Consider the following 13396-nt stretch of genomic DNA (forward strand, 5'->3'; position numbering starts at 1 on the left):
ATATCTGTTAACAATATCATCTGCAAATAAAGACATCTTCACCACTTCACTCTACACTGTGTTTTGTGACTCCTTCATGTACTAACAGTCATAATGGAAAGTGAATATTCTCTACTATGAATGTCTTGACTCTACTAGTAGTAAACCTTCCCTCTGGTGGCTTGAACAGCTCTGTTCTCTCTGGACACTAAAATATGTCTTAATACAGATAGAAATGCAGCCAAAGTGAGCTGAGAATGTCCAGAAATCTAATAACTCAGGCTACTTTCAGAAGGTTTGGATGCACATGACAGCTACTCTGACCTAAAATGATGTAAATACATTTCACACATCTTAAATGTCCAACTAGTCGTGTCTGCAGTGAGCATACAGCATGAAAAACCTCCAGACCACAGGTGAAGTATTGTAAGTGTCCAGTTGAACAGCACATATTGTGGAGGCTTGATGCTGCTGTTGTACCCACATTCTCATCAAAACACTTCCCCTTCACTTCTCTGAGAGAAACAAGTGCAGAGAAAGAAGGAGGAACCAACAGGCCTCAGTCCACTAACATATCATCTTATCTGTGCTCTTTCCAGCTGCTACAGTATCACCATATGAAACCACGGACATCAAGAGTCAAACTGTGCTGGATGAGGAGTTTGACTCTTCACCTGTCTGTCCATGTGTGCTGTCAAACATCACCATGAATCCTGTCTGTTTTATCATAAACACTATCTCAAGAAACAGCAAACATTTATCTGAAATAACCATCTTCACACGGTCAACTTCTTCCTCTTCTCCTTCTTCTTCTGCTCTGGAGGTGAAACATTTCACTGTTCAATTCTCTGAAAGTGGAAGTTGTGACAGAGTTTTTGGCTGTTTGGACATTTACAAGATATTCAGATGAATAAAAACAAAAAACAGACTAAAATGAGGAAGTGACACCATATGAACCACAGGAAGTAGGTGCAGCTTCTCTCGACTAAAGCACAACTTTAGAAACTCAGATGATCATAAGAACAGAGACAGAAGAAGGAGAGAGACAGAGAATCATGATGGTCGAGTTCAAATGGATTCAAATGTCTTTATTTCTTACAGCGATGCTTCAGTTCACAGGTAAGAAGACGTATATCACATATAGAAATGGAAGGTGCATTGAAGTTTCTTTATTGGGTACATTGGATTCAACTAAGACAAGAAAATCTGTTAATATTTGTCGTTAATGTGGTGAGTTCAGTGAACTTTTGGAAACAAGGATAAAAAAATAATCATCACACGAACAATGAACATAAACATTTTCTCATTTCACCAGTTTCTCTTATATTTATCTCTCATCTTCAACAGCAGTAACTGGACTGAATCACACCTCCATCAGTGCCAGAGTTGGAGATGAAGTCACTCTGCCTTGTGACAATGTGATCAAACATCAGGACAAATGTGACAGTACTTCCTGGCTTGCCAATCGTTATGGGGTATCTGCAAAACAGCTGGTTAATCTCGGACGGATCAGTAAAAGTGAGATTCCCAAATCTAAATCAGACAGACTGATGGTGACAGAAAGCTGTTCTCTGGTTATTAAAAATGTCACAGTGGAGGATGTTGGTCGTTACAACTGCAGACAGTTTAACAAATCAGGAAAACAACAAGGTGAAGATGCTCTGGTTCATCTGTCTGTTGTTAACGGTGAGTATTTAAATCTTAATGTTTTTAGATCAAACTGTTTTGTTAGAACAAAATACTAAACATTACAAAACTAATGATTACAGTGATGAGGTTCATTTTATTCTTGTTGTCTTTCTGTCTCATCTTCACCAGTGGAGAAACACCAGGTGGATGGTAGAGACATCTTGATCTGCTATGTGCTGTCATATACTGAGTGTGGACACACAGTGAAGTGGCTGTATGATGATAATATGGATGGAGTGGAGACAGTACGGCTTGGCTGTTCTGCCAGGGTGACATTTAAAACTCCTCATCTTAATCAGAAGTTTAACTATTACAAGTTACCTGAGTGTGAAGTGACAGATGATCAGAGTGGACAAACACTGCTGTGGAATGATAACTCAGGTACATTTGGTCTGATTTCATGAATCATAATTTTAAGATGACGTTACTAATTCTCAGTGAGTCTCTTTGGATGGTAAACACCAGGTATCATATTATCATTTGTGATGTGTTATCATTTCATGTCCTATTCAACAATGAAGGAAGCAAGACATCTGCAGAGGACGACACTCCACCACAACTAGGTGCTCTCTCTCTCTCCCCCCCCCCCCCCCCCCCCCCCCTCTCCCTCCCTCTCTGTCTCTCTGTCTCTCTCTCTGACCACTAAACTCACAGTTAACATCTTTTAGATGCTGACAGACACTTTGTGTCTCTGTTTTCTGGTTTGTGTTGTTTCATCAGTAAATGGTTGAATGTTATGAAATGCTTGACACAGTGGCTGTAGAAAAATATTATTTTGAAATATTTGCATTCATACACAACCAATTACAAAAGCAAACAAACATTTTGTAAGACAAAATGTTTTGAAGGATTTGATCAACCTTCAGCCATGTAGTCAAGAGTTAAAACTATCAAATGATTATTTAAACACTTCTGAAAGTCACTTGTAATCTTCTTCTCTTTTAGGGAAATGATTTTGGAACTAAACAGGAAGCTGCAGCCAGAATGTTGTTTCTAACATGAGAAGCCATTTTTATTTCCATGAATCACTTGAATTAGATTTTCACAGATCAAAAACATTTATTCATTTCATTTTTTCATTCATTTATCATTAATGAGACGAGTCTGCAGCTGTTATCTTAGTACAGTGTGTCAGCGACCGCCTGACATTTCCATCCCCAGAGCCACGTCACTGACATGAGTAAATACATGTGTTGTGCTCCTGATGTTTGATGATGACTTTGTTCTCTGACATGATGTTTCTGCTCCACAGCTCGTACAGATTGTCCTGTTGTCAACTACATCATGTTGGTTCTGCGTGTGGCTGAACTCGTCCTAATTACTGTGATTACTGTTCTTCTCATCAGAGCTGGAGGTGAGAAAATTCACACCAACATTTGTTTGGACTGATGAACACAAACTGTCAGTTTAGAGCTGAAATGTTACTCTGTGCTTTATTTTCCAGGGAACCAGAGACCAGTGAGGCGTTCACGTGCAGCAGCTAGTCAGGTAAAGATCATATCAGACAGGAGCTGGTGGTGCATTCAGGTTCTGCTGACTCAGTTTATAAACATCAACAGTCAGCTGGGAGGAACATTTGGAGCACTTTTGGGATAATATATATACACACACACATATATAAATATATATACAAGTAACAGTAAGTGATGGTGCATTCAGGTGTTGTCAGATTATTTCTTATTTCTTGTGTTAAATGTGGGTCAATGATGTGAAAGTTGACAGTTAAAGTGTTTCAGAGTGACAGTTTGTTTGTGTTGTGTTTCACAGGTGGATCATGATGAAGATGAAGATGATGGTGTGGTGAAATATGAAAACTGTGGAGACACTTCTGCCTCTGTCAGACTGCACTGAAGAGTTCAGAGCTGATTTGAAGATTTCCTGCTTGTTGTTGAAGCTGCAGCAGCTTGAGCTCAGTTTCATGTCTCTGTGTGCAGAAGAACTCATTTTAACTCACTTTCATTTAGCATTGTTGTTCACATATTTTTGTGTGTGTTTGAATGTGTTTTCAGCCTTAATGGAGTCAGTAACCGTCTTCTCTTTATTATATCTGTGAACAATATCATCTGCAAATAAAGACATCTTCACCACTTTATTCTACTCTGTGTTTCACTAACAGGACCAAGCCACAGTTTAATGTTAAGGTAGTTTATTGAAGTTGGTAGAAGATTTTGAAAAGGATAGGAAAGGGGTCGGGGTTGTTGGATGAGGGAAAGGAGGGGTCGAGGTAGGTGGATGGAGAAAAGGCAGGTCGAGGTGGGTGGATGGAGAAAGGGCGGGTCGAGGTTGGTGGATGAAGAGGGGGGTTTGAGTAGAGTTGAGAGTTGAGTTAGGCTTGCCTATCTAGATTTCACAGGTGATTGAATCAGGGTGACATGGGTGGTTGAGTTAATGATGCACAGGTGGTTAGGTTGATGAGACACGGGTGGTTTGGTTGATTAGACACGGGTGGTTTGGTTGGCTGGGCCTGGGTGACAGATCATCCAGAAGGAGTGGCGTGGTCCAGTTCCTGAACCTTAGTTATAATGACTCCATTTTTTGAGCATACAGCACAATAAACATCTAAACTTCAGTTTATACATACTGTATACAGTCAACATTGCCCTTTTGCAACGAAAAGATTTTTATCATTGATGTAGCTCATTCCTGTTTCATTATTTGTAACAATTAAAAGTATAATATGTAAGAATTCTGAATCAAAATGTCTAAAAACAACTTTGTTATATATTTTGTTGAGTTGTGTACTTACAGTACATCATCCCAAATGTTTTCAACAATGTTGTCGCTGCTGCTACTTCCATGAAAGGGAAGTTTGCAAACAAGACTAAATTTAAGGTGAATAAAATTTTAAACATCTTGAAACATTTGTACCTATAAGTCACATCAGATAGATTTTCATCAGCAGTGGTGGTTGTTTAATGGTGTGTTCATCAACAGTGAAGCGAGTTTGACAGCAGGAACATTTGTATTTACTTGCTTTACTCATGCCAGTTTACTTTACTGTAAACTAGGTGTGTGTCTGTGAGGTTAAATTCCGGACAACCCTCTGTGAATTCAGTAGCCTACTCACCACAGACTCTGCTTCTCTCTCCTCTTCTTCCCCTCTTCTCTGTATCAAGTCAGCAGTCAATATTACACAACATAAACACCTGACAATGGAGGTCAGCTCCACAGATCGCTGCTGCAGTCAGAAGTGAACATAAATCCACTTTGTAATCCCGAAAGTTTAAAAGTAATCTCTTAGATCTCCTCCTCTCAGTAAATGGTTCCCGATCAGAGCAGAATCTGAAGTGACTCCTGGTGTTTATTCTCCAGAGGGTCTGGCTCTAATCTGGACTCTCTAGCCAGCTGTAGCAGCTCCCACTCCACCCGGCCCTCCACACAACACTCTGAATCCTTTGATTTGTTCAGATAGAGACGCCCCTAGTGGCAGAAGTTACATATTGTATGTTTGAACCGTTGTATGACAATATTTTCCCTTGTAATTACATATTACACATATACACTCATATAGAAAAATCCAGTTCCTCAGTTTAAGATTTAAACTGTGGGGTCCCTCAAGGGTCCATTCTGGGCCCTGTATTGTTTTCTGTATACAAGCTTCCTCTCAGCCTGATCATCCAGAAGCATGTTGTTTCCAGCATTGTTATGCAGATGATACACAGCTCTATGTCCCTCTCAAGTCCATGAATTCATGCACTTTAGATTATCTACTCACCTGCCTCTGTGATATTAAATGCAGGATGTCACAAGTTTCTATAATTAAATGATGACAAATGAACCGTTTGTTGTAACTAGTCTCAGTCAGTCCAAACCTTCCAGGAGTTCAAGTGGTTTTCAACAGAATTTGATAAGCGCCTCTTTGTCTTCTGTCCTAATGAAGTGTGGACTGTGTGTTCCTGTGAGCCTCGTGTGTTTCTCATGTTACCTGCTCATCATTAGAGGATCACACCTGCAGAGCTTTGCTGCTGTTGTACCCACATTCTCATCAAAACACTTATACATACATATGTGTGAAACACGTCAGTGTCACAAATACACCGTGGGACTGGACACTGTGTGAACTTGAGACTCAATAAGAGTCTTCATATAGTTTGTTTGTTACAGTGTTAGATTGACTCAAACATTTTCCTTTGTCTTGTAATCAGTGACTTTGTCTTCTTCACTCGCTCATTCCAGTTTCACAGGATCTTTGTCGGGTTGCTGCGACCTCTGACCTCTGACCTCTTCACTGATGGCTGCATCTCATGTTGCTGATCAAGAGTTTGTGGTTGCTGTCAGTCACTGTGGATGAGAGAAAACTACATTTCAAACCTGTAAAAGTGGAAATTGTGACAGTTACAAGAAATTCAGTGAGATAAAAATCTAGAACAGACTAAGATTAAGAATGAGGAAGTTACATCATACAAACCACAGGAAGTAGGTGCAGCTTCTCTCGACTAAAGCACAAATTTAGAAATTCAGATGATCATAAGAACAGAGACAGAAGAAGGAGAGAGACAGAGAATCATGATGGTCGAGTTCAAATGGATTCAAATGTCTTTATTTCTTACAGCGATGCTTCAGTTCACAGGTAAGAAGACGTATGTCACATATAGAAATGGAAGGTGCATTGCAATAATGTACTTTATTAAATATATTTGATTGAAGTAAGACAACAAAATGTGTTGTTTGTTTACAACATGGTGAGTTTAGTGAACTTTTAAAAACAAGGATAAAGAAATATCACAGATTTTTTCTCATTTCAGTTTATTTTCCATATTTTTCTCTGATCTTGTAAACAGGAGCAGCTGAAAACCTTCCAGCCTCCTTCACTGTCAGAGTTGGAGATGACGTCACTTTGCCTTGTGAAAATATGATAAAGGAACAGCAACACTGTGACAGCACTACCTGGACCTTCAGTGATTCAAGAAGCACATCAGCAGTAGAGCTGGTTATACTTGGACAGATTGGTGAAAATGCCAAAGCTAAATCAGACAGACTGAGTGTTACAGGGAACTGTTCTCTGGTTATGAAGAATGTCACAGTTGAGGATGTTGGTCGTTACAACTGTCAGCAGTATAAATCAAGAGGAGCTCCATTAAGTTCATACTCTGAGGTTTATCTGTCTGTTGTCTCCAGTGAGTATTTACATCATAATGTTTTCAGATCAAACTGTGAAACATTACAATAATTATGATCACAGTGATGAAGTTAATTTCACTCTTGTTGTCTTTCTCTCACAATATCTCCATCTTCACCAGTGACTGAACATCAGAACGATGATGAGGTGACATTAAACTGCTCTGTGTCGACATATGGACGATGTACACACACAGTGAAGTGGCTGTATGAGGGTAAAGAGGTGAAAAAAGATAACCAAGATGTAACTACATCACAGTCTCTCTGCTCTGCCTCTGTGCATGTTCTGACTTATCATCGCATTTACAAGTCAAGGTTTAAACTTCTGAATTGTTCAGTGACTGATGGTAACAAAGAGCAGCAGCTGTTTCCCTTCAGACTTCAGTCATCAGGAAAGAAACCAGGTGAGAATATGTTGATCTTCAAACTGATGTGAATAATTACAGAAGATGTTTGTTAATTTTAGGGATTTGAAGTTTAAATGTTACATCACACGTTTTGTACTGAACAGTTTGTTGAGTTGTGTTTATTTGTTCAGGCGAGGACACAGCAGCAGCAGCAACAACAACAACAACAACAACTGCAACAGGGTCTGGGACCGATGATGCTTCACAGGGTAGTTAGTGAACATTTTTATCTGCTTCTACAATCTGTTAGATGCTGACAGACACTTTATGTCTCTGTTTTCTGGTTCATGTTGTTTCATTAGTAAATGGATGAATGTTTTTACATTTTAAATTACTTTCTGTTGTATTATAAGTTTATTGTTGTGCTTACAACGTACAGCTGAAAGCTCCGTAAGGAATCAGTAAGTAGACATTGAGTTAAGTGGGTAATGTGTTTTGTTTGCTTGTTTGGTCAAAGTAGATTCAGATTGTGTTTACATTGGATGCAGTCTTTGTACTAAAAGTCTCAAATTAAAATGACATGTAACTCTCTTCAACAGGAAGCTGCAGCCAACATGCTTCAAATATTTTCATTATGTTTCCAGATTGGCGGTGGCTGCTCATCATTCTGGCTGTGGTCTTAGTGGCACTTTTAATAATTGTTGTGAAAGTCATCAGGAGGAAGAGAGCTGAAGGTGAGAGCACAGAGAAAACTTTTTTAAACAAGATGTTACAACAAAACTGGATTTTTTTTGGGGAAGCTAAAGTCAACTCTCTTTTTTGTCTTTTCAGAGAACAAAACACGGCTGGAGGACAATGTTGTGAGTATAATATCCTGCACAGATGTACTGCATATGTTACACAGGTGTTTTTATTGTACCCTGACTACATGTGTGTTAAGTGAACTGTAAGATGCTTTTTGATCAAACTGTGTTTATTCAGGGACTGACCTCAAACCCAGCAGTGACTCAGTCTGCTCCAGAAACCAGTCAGGGCACGGTGAGATCACACACTACCATCTTGATGGTGTCAGATTGTGTGATAAAGATAAAAAGGGAAGATGACACAGGGGACTACACTAGAGGAGAGCATGAGTAGTCAAACAGAGGTCAAACCACCACAGATAAACTGCTACACAACATGTTGACACGTCATTTGAAACATGAGAGATAGCATGAGCACGTTGGCAGAATTAAAAGAATGTAAAATAATGTCAAACTAGAACAGAATAAAGTGAGAAGTGTGAGTCAGATTAAATCTACATGTTGTCCTCTCTGTGCAGGCTGACCCTGGAGATGGTGTTTGCTACGCCTCCGTCAGCTACACCAGGAACACCAACAGGAGAGATCGGGTAAGAAAAACAGGAAATCTTCAGACTTCAAACTGAATCACTTTTGTGTTGTTGTTATTTCATCGTGTTGTGTTTATGTGCTGCTGGATTTCATAAGGTTGTGTTTACTTGCATTATTCTGTATAATATAATATTGTGTGATTTATTTGTTGTGTTGTTTGTTTATTGTTTTCAGGTTCAAGGAAAAGATGAAGATGATGATGATGATGAAGCAGTGACCTACACCACCATCAAAGCTTCCTCTCTTTCTGCTGGAGCGTCTGCTGATCCCAGCAACCTGTACGCCACCGTCAACAAACCAAAGAAATAAGAGGCCACGGTGTAGCCACAGCTCGTACTGATACACTTGTTTTACATTGATAATGGATTTTAGTGAATGCTTGATGATCTTTTTGAGGATTTTTTGCTGTAACAAGCCTTTTATCCAGTACGGGGTGCAGTAGGTTAACTAGTAGCACATTAGCACAGCATTATGTGGCTGCTTGAAATGTAAATTTACATAATATATGGTACATTTTTCTGGCTTTGGAGTGTAGGTATCAGAAAATAGGTGCTCTGAGGATCCCAGGTCATTTCATGAACCAGAATACAGAGGTCACACTTGTATTTTGCTTTGTGATCAATAAATCATGAGCAAAACATTCCAAGGCACTGTTTTGCAAAAGTTAATATGCTAATGTTGAGTTTTAGTTAAAGATGTGTTAGTTTTTGCTGTTATTTTTGTATCTCCTGTTATTGTTTGATATGCAGTCATTTTAACATCTATATCTCTCAATAAATCAATAATGAACCAACTGACTTGTGTATTTTCAGCCTTTATCGACATATCACATATAGAATAATAATCTTAAACTGCTTAAAGATGATCAAAACTGTAATTTTACAACCAAAAATTTGGCCTTGTGATCCTCCGATCACAAAAATCAGGATGAGAAAGACGAATGCAGCAAAGATAAAAGAAGTGCAGCAACAATAATTTTCGATCTAAATCAAGTTGAGCAGATATTTTCTGTCACTGATTCAATCAAATAATTCTGTAAGGAAGGAGGACAGATAATATGATTTGAAATAAACATGTAAAAACGTACATTTTAGCTTATTATCCAACACCACTTATGGATAAACGACTCTAATAATGCAAACCATGGCAACAACAATTGTGTCCTAGTTGTGTTCATCACTTTTAGTGTCCCCTGAAAGGAATGTTTTCTTGATTTGCTTGTTTTTCAGTGCATTAAGCTCTCAGGTATGGAAACTGAGAACAGCCATGCTGGCAATTATTTTTTTAATTCCATTATTTCAAGATCACTAATTGATTATTTCCATATCTTGAGATAACAGAGCTTGACATAAAACCCACCAGCACAGGCTAACATCTGGCTTTTGTCTTCAGAGTGAATGTGTATAGTCGGCATTCAGCTGCCTGGTTGGTACTGCATATGTACAACTCTCAACAGAGATGAGAAAGAAGCCAGATGTCTCACTCCAACTTCTGTTATCAGCTCTAAACTATGTTTGTAATTCAGAATGTTATTGATTAAGACTTTTTATAACAAGTGTCCGATCAGGTATATGATTGGATGCTTTCTACTGTTCCCTGCTTTTCTGGTGCATTTATAAAGACGGATGTGACACACAAGTAAAAACTGAAAGGCAAACCTGTCTCCTGGAATTGTGAAAGGTGTCAATTGCCTATTTTTAGCCATTTTACCATTGTTTAAAACAAATATCTTGGAGTAAAAGTGGAATACAGTGGTCAACTTCAAGCAGATGTGTTACTGTCCAGTTGGCTACACCCAAAATAATTCTCTATGGCAAAAAAAAAAACAACCTCTCACAGTGATGGGTGTGGTTATGCCATAATAAAAAATGTATGTAAATAAATAAGAGTGAACTAGTCTGATGTGTTGTTAAATAGTGTTACTCCTCAAATTAAATCAGTTCCTGCAGTTATCAAGATGCCATCTATGCATGCTGGGAAATCTCTCCTAATCGGTTTGATTATCATCTTTTAGAGTTAATTTTCTCAAGATGATGAGATAATTAAATCCATTAAAAAAAAAAAAATTGTAAGCATGGCCATTCTTGGCTTATGTACTCATCAGCACCGTAATAAAGTAATGATACTCCGTCTACAAATGTCTATAAACCATCTTTAAATGAGGGTTGTGTTGACAGTATCAGTTGTTACTTGTAATCTAATAGAAGTTTGGTTCCTTTAATCACCACTCAACAAGAAACACAAACTTCCTGTAGTGCAAATCCTCACGCAGATATGATACCATAGCATACATTTACTTTGTGTGAGAAAGCAGAACCTACACACACATATTCTCCTTCTTTCACACACACACACACACACACACACACACACACACGTTTATAGACAGTAATTAGTGTGTGTGTTGAGCATGAAGAAATTGCAGTTGGGGGGGTTGTTAATGCAGCTCAGGACAAAGGGCTGTCAAACAAACTGATTCTGCTTCAATGACGCCCCCCGACAGCACACATTCCACACACAAGAAGGCTTGTCTGACACAAGGCTAACGGGGGATTAAGATGAGGAAATCAATTAAAACATAAAGATGAGTTAGCTCCTCAAACTCACTAACTGATTGAGGAAGCTGTCTTGTCATCTTTGCACAGATTCTTACTCTTTTCCAGACAAGTTTAGCGGGAACTCTGGTGTTAAATGTTTCCCTGTGAGGTGTTATTACAGTGAAAAGCAAAAAAAGGTAACGTTTTCTCCTAAACGTGGATTTACTCTGAGATGTGGCACCAAACTTCACCTCAAACCCAACTGACACCCATGAATGAGAGTAATTACATCATTAGGCATACAAATGGGCTAATTAAGCTTTTTTTCTCCTCGTCCAAGGGTCCATAAGACCATGACCCATTTTCAAATATCCAATAAAAACTCAGAGAAAATCTCCTGAGCCAATGGGATGCATGGCGCCACCCACCTGCATGCATAATAATAAGGAGCAGAATAATAACACAAGGGGGGAAACCTACAGAAGCTGCAGCTTGCTCAGTGTGCTTTGGAGATTACTTTGCCTCCCTGAGAACCTTCACCATGGTCGACGCCTTCTGTGCCACTTGGAAACTGGTTGACAGTGAGAATTTTGATGAGTATATGAAAGCACTTGGTGAGTAACAGCCTTCTTTAACTTTTAAATTTTGTTTCTTTTCATTCACAAATACAATAAATCAAGACAGAAAAATAACTTTTTTTCTGCTTATTCTAAATGAAATGTTCAGAGGTTGTCGTAAAACAGAGTTAACAGTCATATTTCACCTGTGTCCTCTGGTCAGGCGTGGGCTTTGCCACCCGGCAGGTTGGTAATGTGACCAAGCCGACCGTGATCATCAGCCAGGAGGGCGACAAGGTGGTGATTCGCACCCAGAGCACCTTTAAGAACACGGAGATCTCCTTCAAGCTGGGAGAGGAGTTCGATGAAGCCACCGCTGATGACAGGAACTGCAAGGTAGGTTGAACACAAAACTTTTCAAAAGTTCATGTCTACATTGTGTTAAAGAGGAGAACAAAGACTGGTCGGAGGCTAAATCAAGCATTTTTCATGCTTTCTTCAGTCCTGATTGAGAGGTTTCTGAGAGGTGTCTAACTTGTGTTTATCTGAAATTAAATAAATAAACTTGTTAATTCAAGATCTCATTTTTACCACTATCACCACTCATCTCTCCATGTGAAGAGTAGATTTTAAGTTAAAAAGAGTTTTTTCCAAGTGCTGTTCTGATCGGACTTTGAGTTCCTTTGTTTCTATTTGTGGTTCGATGACAAAAATTGACTTGAATCTTGAGACCTCCAGAAACAGACCAACATCTGGCAGTATCTGACTCGTTTAAAACATTCCTGTCTTTCAGGCCATAGTGACTATGGATGGAGACAAGCTGGTCCACGTCCAGAAGTGGGACGGCAAAGAGACCAAGTTCGTCAGAGAAATCAAGGACGGCAAGATGGTCATGGTAAGCCGAAGATACCCTGATCAGACGTGCTTCTACTTCCTGTCCTGTTTGACTTGAAATGTGTTAATTTAATTATTAATAAAGCAGAAGGGGACACAGTTAGGTAGCCCTAAGATAGATACAGAGGGTAAAATCATCATCAGAGAAATCTGTTGTGCGGAGTTATAGCACCAAGAAATGTTTAGTTTTTATAAAATGTTCCTGGGCTTTCAGGACCTTTTAGTAGACAGTACTTCCAATAATCAGATAAATGTCTTACCACTGGAAGTCGTTCACTCTTCTGTTTGCTCTCAAATAAAAATAAATATCTCAGAAGTCATGGTGAATCAGGAAATGTAATGGAAAATATGCAGCTTGTTAGATATTATTCGTGAATCATTTGTATGGAAAACATTCTGCAGATCATCTCTTTGGGCTCCTAAAGGACATTAAAATCAAAGATGTTGTGATAAAAAGTCCCAAATCACTCTCCAGACAGCTTTATTGTCTTTCTTAAGCTCAAAAAATGCAGCTTTGCGTGCCCCTTTCATGCATTCATAGTCAAATTAGCTTGTTTGTATTCAGCTGCCCAAAAGCTTCCTGCTAGTTGTAGAAAAAGTTAAAAGAAAGTTTTTTTTGTTGGTGACATGAAATATTTGGGAACACTGAATCCCCCGTCATGGTAACTGTCTTCTCTCCCTACAGAATTTGACCTTTGAAGACATCCATGCGGTGCGCAGCTACGAGAAGGCATGAGTGCTCAGACTGACAGCATCCCAAACCGGCCAAGAAGTGTTGATTTTCTAATTATTATTGACTGTATGCTTCTCTTTGCACTTCATCCTCCTCCACATGTACACGGCCTGCAGGCTGCACATGTTTTGTAAGAATTTTTTTTTTTTAT

General features: G+C 38.9%; 2 protein-coding genes across 2 annotated transcripts; both read left to right on the forward strand.

Annotated features, from left to right (window-relative positions):
• Window positions 1-1001: 1001 nt before the first annotated feature.
• LOC141018493 (uncharacterized) lies at window positions 1002-3755 on the forward strand. Its single transcript, XM_073493486.1, has 7 exons — window positions 1002-1098; window positions 1327-1665; window positions 1798-2049; window positions 2190-2231; window positions 2921-3022; window positions 3113-3156; window positions 3436-3755. The coding sequence occupies exons 1-7, from the start codon at window positions 1035-1037 to the stop codon at window positions 3517-3519; spliced, it is 927 nt and encodes a 308-aa protein (XP_073349587.1). The 5' UTR covers window positions 1002-1034; the 3' UTR covers window positions 3520-3755.
• A 7847-nt stretch (window positions 3756-11602) lies between these two features.
• LOC141017795 (fatty acid-binding protein, brain) lies at window positions 11603-13248 on the forward strand. The gene is made up of 4 exons (XM_073492537.1): window positions 11603-11675; window positions 11842-12014; window positions 12412-12513; window positions 13198-13248. Exons 1-4 carry the CDS (start codon window positions 11603-11605, stop codon window positions 13246-13248), a joined length of 399 nt encoding a protein of 132 aa, XP_073348638.1.
• Window positions 13249-13396: the final 148 nt, after the last annotated feature.

This window comes from Pagrus major, chromosome 22, assembly GCF_040436345.1.
Source record: "Pagrus major chromosome 22, Pma_NU_1.0".
NCBI lineage: Eukaryota > Metazoa > Chordata > Actinopteri > Spariformes > Sparidae > Pagrus > Pagrus major.